At 36.9% G+C, this 6,908-nt stretch overlaps 1 protein-coding gene across 1 annotated transcript; it reads left to right on the top strand.

Annotated features, from left to right (window-relative positions):
* The first annotated feature begins 1,123 nt into the window (after positions 1–1,123).
* On the top strand, positions 1,124–4,602 carry LOC149233604 (uncharacterized). The gene is made up of 9 exons (XM_089376777.1): positions 1,124–1,521; positions 1,702–1,906; positions 2,218–2,308; positions 2,402–2,538; positions 2,642–2,885; positions 3,011–3,115; positions 3,247–3,429; positions 3,736–3,937; positions 4,052–4,602. The coding sequence occupies exons 1-9, from the start codon at positions 1,296–1,298 to the stop codon at positions 4,516–4,518; spliced, it is 1,860 nt and encodes a 619-aa protein (XP_089232903.1). The 5' UTR covers positions 1,124–1,295; the 3' UTR covers positions 4,519–4,602.
* Positions 4,603–6,908: the final 2,306 nt, after the last annotated feature.

The following is a 6,908-nucleotide window of genomic DNA, read 5'->3' on the forward strand; positions in this document are numbered from 1 at the left end:
TTTTTTTCAAAATTTAAAATCAAATCTGTAGTGTTCTCTGCGATCGTGCATTGATTAATAATCTTGTCAAGATGCTGTTGAATTTATTTTTATAATTCTTACACATGCAATTGTCGTTCAGTTCTGTTTTATTTTATGAAAAGTCTTCCCTAAGTAAAGTCTGAACTAGATAAAGTCCGAATAGATACATTGTTCGTAAAGTCTTTTTTTAAATCATCCCAAAATAAAAACTATTAAGATTTTCAATGCTTTGTATTAAACACCAATTAAAGTCAATCCTTTGTTATTTTAATTTTTATATAAAAATAAATTAATATTTTAATAAATAAAATGACTGAACTAAATATTATCTTAATATATGATACTTAATATTTACCCTTTCTCAACCTATATTTTCCATTCTTTTCATTGCACGTGAACGAAATTAATCTTATTTCCATTCTTTTCATTATATATGAACTAAATCAATCTTATTTGCCAACAACAAATATTAAACACTGATCTACCATTAGTTTCAAGGATAGCTTAACGAGTTCAAGTACTGGTCGGGGTCAAATCTCCTCGTTTAGGTCTGTAATTAATTGCTTTTCTAATGTAGTGGCAAAATCTCCTCGACGGGCAAAGGCCGACGGGATTCTCTACTGCGGATGTCACGGGGTGACGGGCAAATCCCTTCGGGTGGAACTGCTTCTCTACTGCGGATGTAGTGGAGGTCTGGGCCGAGTGGCAAATCAACTGTCCTGTGATGTACGACCACAATTGAAAAAAAACACTTACCTACCATTAGCTTAATACATGGTACTCGACCCAGCCTGTGCTTTTCATTCCATGTAATATTATTTTTGTTGAATACTGTTTTATATTGACAGTCTGCTGCTCAAGACCAGTAAGAGTCATCCGATAATCTTACAGAAAAGATAATTTACGCAATCTATTTTAACACAGAAAATCTGTCCATAACATAACAAGCCTTCTCAACACCGAATGCCCCTTCTTCCTTTTAAATTTAAAGTCAACATGTCTGCTCAACACCGAATGCCCCTTCTTCTTTTTTTAAATTTAAAGTCAACAAGCCTGCTCAACAGCGAATGCCCCTTCTTTTTCAAATTTAAAATCAACTCGGTAGCGTTCTCCGCTAATCGTACATTTATTAATAATACTGTCACAACTTTCTCCGCCAGGAATTCATGCGGTTGAATTTATTTATTTTGGAATTCCTTTCAGTTCTGTTGTATTTATTCGCAGTTCTCCTTTGATCATCTCGCAACATCTGAGTGGAGAGATCGTGTTCGTTGATGGCGAACAAAATGGGTTCAGGATGGTGTTTGTTGCTGTTTGTTGTGGTTCTGTACAGATGCGCCGAGGCCAGTAAGTATCTTAAATACAAGGACCCATCTCAGCCCATCAAGACTCGTGTGGAGGACTTGCTGGGGCGGATGACTCTGGCAGAGAAGATTGGACAGATGACCCAGATTGAAAGATCAGTGGCCACTGCAGATGTTATGAAAAATTACTACATTGGTAAATACACCATGCATTAATTCACTCATCTCAAATCTTTTCTCTTTTTCCATTTCATATTGAACACAGATCTGCATAAAACGCTTAGCCTGTTTGGGATTATGACTGAAAATGTTAAGATGCAAGGTTAAAATGGTCTTGGTTTGTTGTTGATGGTGAGATGATATTGTTGCAATGCAGGGAGTGTACTGAGCGGAGGAGGGAGCGTGCCTGCACCTAAGGCATCTCCGGCTACATGGATCAACTTGGTGGATGGGCTCCAGAAGGGTGCCCTGTCTACTCGTCTTCAGATCCCTATGATTTATGGCATTGATGCTGTGCATGGCCACAACAATGTCTATGGGGCTACCATCTTCCCTCACAATGTTGGGCTTGGAGCTACCAGGCGAGTAGAGCATCAACTCTTTCCTTCTTTTCCTAGCGATGCTTTAAAATACACAATTCGGTTCAGCGGTTGCGTAAATGGCATAAAAATCCTTCATCTCTAAAAAGTACTAGATCGAGTAGAGCATCAAAATTGCTTAGGATCAACGAGTCTACTATGAGCAATATTTTGAGTAGGTGAACTAGGATGATAAAAAGTCAGGGTGGGAATAGGGATGTTTAATAAACATCCCTAAGCTTCCCTACCTCACAATCAATATCATTTAAGAAGCCTCACTTACAGCTTGTGTGAATTTTATTTTGTTGATTCAGAGATCCTGATTTGGCTAGAAGAATTGGAGCCGCTACAGCTTTGGAAGTTAGAGCTACTGGCATTCCATACGTGTTTGGTCCATGTGTTGCTGTATGATCCTCGCATTTAATGTTCTCGATGAAAGTTCATTCAAAATCAGAGTAATGTTTGGATTACTTAGAGTGTTTTGTTTGACATGGCCAGGTTTGCAGAGATCCTCGATGGGGCCGCTGCTATGAGAGCTATAGCGAGGATCCAAAAATTGTCAAGGCCATGACAAAGATTATCTCGGGTCTGCAAGGGCAGGCTCCTACGAAGGGGATTCCTTTTACAGCTGGACAGTAAGCTATAAACCTTTCTTTTAATTCATTTGGCTTTTCCCAAAGAATATGCATTTCTTTGATCAATCAATTGTGCAGCTAGTAATCTCTTGATGTCTCTCAGGTCAAATGTTGCAGCTTGTGCTAAGCACTTTGTGGGTGATGGTGGAACAACCGATGGTATCAATGAGAATAACACTGTCATCAGTTATAAAGGATTAGTAAACATCCACATGGCCCCCTATTTTGATGCCATTGCCAAAGGGGTCTCCACGATTATGATTTCTTATTCCAGTTGGAATGGAGTGAAGATGCATGCTAACCATTTTCTCATTTCTCAAGTTCTAAAGAAGCAACTTGGCTTCAAGGTATTAATACTGTTTATTTTTATAATTATGATCAGCCTTGGTTTTATCTTTAACTCGTTCAAAAATTTATGTTCTACAAAACATTCATCTTCTTTCACAGTTATGCTTTCTTTTTTTGGTCACAGGGCTTTGTTATTTCAGACTGGCAAGGTATTGATAGAATAACTAGCCCACCTGGTGCTAATTACTCTTTGTCAGTCTTTGACGGTGTGAGTGCAGGGATTGACATGGTAATGCATTTGTCTCCCATACTAGATAGCGTTTCTGAATTTTCAATAACCCTCATTAAATACTGCTAAACACCTCTGAGATACCTGTGAGATCTATGCCTGACCTTTACTACTGGAACTTTGCCCGACAGGTGATGGTTCCCTTCAATTACACAGACTTTATTAGCAATCTGACTTCGCAAGTCAAAAGTGGTTTGATCTCCATGCCAAGAATAAATGATGCAGTTCGAAGAATTTTGAGAGTAAAATTCACCATGGGACTTTTTGAACATCCCATGGCCAATCCGAGCCTAGTCAACCAACTTGGCAGTAAGGTAAAGTGTGTTCCATTCTTTTCATCAGCTGTTTTAGTGTCTAAAGCCATAATTGCCACAGCAACAGACCACATGTGTTCTGACAGTTCTGTCTCTTCTGCTATTCTGTTGAATTTTAGTTTTCAATATTTTCTTTTCTACTGAAACTTCAACAAAATCTAGTCAATGATATAGATAAGAGTTCATGAATAGAAAATTAATTACAATATTTCATAGCTTTCACATGGACAGCGCTGGCAGGAATTTGGAACGTGCCTTCCCATGCTCTGTTTCCATCCCATGTAATAATCGTTTTTGTAACAACAGGCGCACAGGGAGTTAGCGAGGGAAGCTGTTAGAAAATCTCTGGTGCTGTTAAAAAATGGAAAGTCGGCCAGCAAGCCTTTGCTTCCTTTGAATAAGAATGCTGCAAAGATTCTTGTTGCAGGGACCCATGCTGACAATCTGGGTTATCAGTGTGGTGGATGGACGATAACTTGGCAAGGATTAAGTGGAAACTCAACCAAAGGTTAGTGCCATTCTGTATTAGATTTCTGTTAGGTCAGTTACCATTTATTATAGAATTTCACAATAAAGGCCAGTGATTGAATTGACCGTGTTGATTTTTTTTGTTGTTGTGCAGGAACAACAATTCTTGAAGCAATCAAATCTACCGTTAGCCCCTCTACTGAGGTTGTTTATCAGGAAAATCCAGATGCAAAATATGTCGAAGGACAAGGATTTTCATATGCCATTGTCCTTGTGGGTGAGGCACCTTATGCAGAAACGTTTGGGGATAACCTTAATTTGACTATTCCCTTGGGCGGAGCTGACACGATTAAGAATGTATGTGGCTCTGTGAAATGCCTTGTAATCTTGATATCTGGAAGGCCACTTGTTATTGAACCTTACCTTCCGTTGATTGATGCTTTTGTTGCGGCTTGGCTTCCTGGCACTGAGGGCCAAGGTGTGACAGATGTGATTTTTGGAGATCAGGGTTTCAAAGGAAAACTTTCAAGAACATGGTTCAAGAGTGTTGATCAACTGCCTATGAATGTGGGGGACAAGCACTATGATCCCCTATTTCCCTTGGGTTTTGGATTGACCTAAGTGCAGGGCACAAACATCGTGATCTACTGTTTCCTTTGAGTTTTGTATCGATCACAACAATGATTGAAAATCTAAGGGTGTGATTTAGGCTTGCCCATCTCTTAGATTGCATTGTGTAATAAATTCAATCTGACATGAAATAATTGAAAAAACATTTGAATTCTTGTTTTATTAAAAAGACTGTTCAACTGACAGCATCGTCACATGATATGATAAGGAATCGGACTAATCAGAGTAGTAAAGTTATGGGTCGTGGCCCGCACCTCGAACGCAGGGATCCAAATTCGTCTTTCAGATGACGTCATCTCTCTTTTTCAGAACGAGTCAATAGACTCCTGGGCCTTCGTGACGTGCACGTAGTTTCTGTGGTATAGTTGCTTCCACCAACTTTAAAAACCATGAGCGATCATTTGCCTTGATCACTATCGTCACGGATGATAATAATACAAAGATAAAAGAAGGTGCATGCTAAAATTTTACTCATAAAAAAAAGATAAATAATAAATCATTTAATTATTGAAAAAATAACAATTTTTTTGTTGAAAAAAAAAGGAAGGAAAGAAGAGTTGAATCCCAATATTATTTGGGATGTTTTAATCTTAAATTTTTTTAATAACTCTTGTCATCCATTTGAAAGGAATTAAGAAAATTTTATTTGTAATTTAACTAATGAATACAAAAAAATGATAACAAAACAATATTATGAAAATTTTATTTGCCATTTAAATAATGAATATAAAAAATGAAAACAAAATGGTTTGTAAGGGGAAGAAATGTCTTTATTTATGATTAAATTTATAATCTTGAAATCATAAATAATAATATTAATGAGGTTCATTATATTTAGCTGATATTTAATTGGCCTCATGATAATAATATTTTTAAGGTGTAAATTGGGTAGTTTTATGTAATAGTATAATTTTTAATATAAAAGTGATATAATATATATAATTGTTATTGGAGTTAATATATGTTAATTTAAAATTTTGAATAAGTTAATAGAGATGTTTTTAACAATTAGGTGGATATATTTCTTGGGGTTTTTTTTATAGTTTTTACCTAAATTTGAAGGAGGAGGTATTTTCCTACCTATGGAATTTTGGTTAGGTGAAGTTTATTTTGAAATATGTAGAAACAATTCTTTGTTTTTCTAGATGTAGTGTTCTTCATGCCACTTGGGAGGAAGTCCCTCAGTCCTCTCAAGCAGTACTAGATGGCACTACTAGATCTCAGTAGCTAATTAAAGAGGCCTCTAAATAAATTCCAAAATCCAGTTCTATGCACAAAGAGTGTGGTGGGGTTCATTTTTCTAGTTATCCAGAAGACATTGAAGCCACTGGCTGCAAGACAACCCAAATAGGATTTTCTAGGGAATTCAATAGAACTAGAAGCTTTCGTATTTGAGGCCCTCATGAAACATTCAGTCCATAAGAACAACGTTTCTTTTCCATAGCCAACTTTCAGACTACTTAAGAATAGAGAAGGTGGGAAACATTGGGCTCAAACATCAGAATTAAAGGATGTATTACTATTTTCTTCTTTTAAAGGTCCGGTGAGATGCTTAAATAATTATTTTAGATAAAAAAGGGGTGATTAGAGACCTCAATAGGATCAGAGGGTATCAACATCATATTTACTATATGGGCACTTATAGGTCACATGCTCAGGTCTGGAGTAGCATGCTGTTAATTCTCTCTCTAAATATTAGAGGGATTGTAGGGAATCCCAAGAAAAGGGCCCTCGAGAATTTAGTTTTAGGTCTTCGATCAAATATACTACTTTTCAATAAACCATGGTGGAATATTTAAAAGTAGTGGAGTTTCCTTCTTCCTTCTTAGTTGGTTATAGTTTTAGCTCCTTAGATGCAAGGGGTCCCTCGAGCAATTTAGTAACTGAATAGAGCCTTGTGATATAGAAAATTACATGCCTTCCTTATTAGGCAGGGATATGTCTAGAAGGTTTCTTTTTGTAAGATAATTTTTTTTTAAACTACTGAATTATTATGGTCCCTATGCATATAGGAAAGTCTTATGGGACTTATTAAAGGACATAAGGTTGTTAGGTGACCCTTAGTGCATCAGTAGAGGGGACATCAACATTATTTTGTCTAAAAGATAAAGGTAGGAGAACGTTCACTAGCTCCTTACTTCATGGGCATGATTGAGGAGGTCAGGTTGGTAGATGTGGAGCCTCTTCTTCTCAGGACAACATGTACAAATATATAGTCAAGGGTTGTTAGTGTTTCGAAAAGGTTGGATCATTTTCTTATGGCAAAGAAATTAATAGTTGGGGTTGGAAGCTACAAGAGTTGGATAGGTATGGAGGGCCTTTCAGAAAGTATCACAAATCACTTACCAATTTTCTTATAGCTAGGCAAAGTACAAAAAGAT

This window comes from Pinus tabuliformis, chromosome J (assembly GCF_031772625.1).
Source record: "Pinus tabuliformis cultivar Carrire ecotype Pingquan chromosome J, CPIR1, whole genome shotgun sequence".
Taxonomy (NCBI): Eukaryota; Viridiplantae; Streptophyta; class Pinopsida; order Pinales; family Pinaceae; genus Pinus; species Pinus tabuliformis.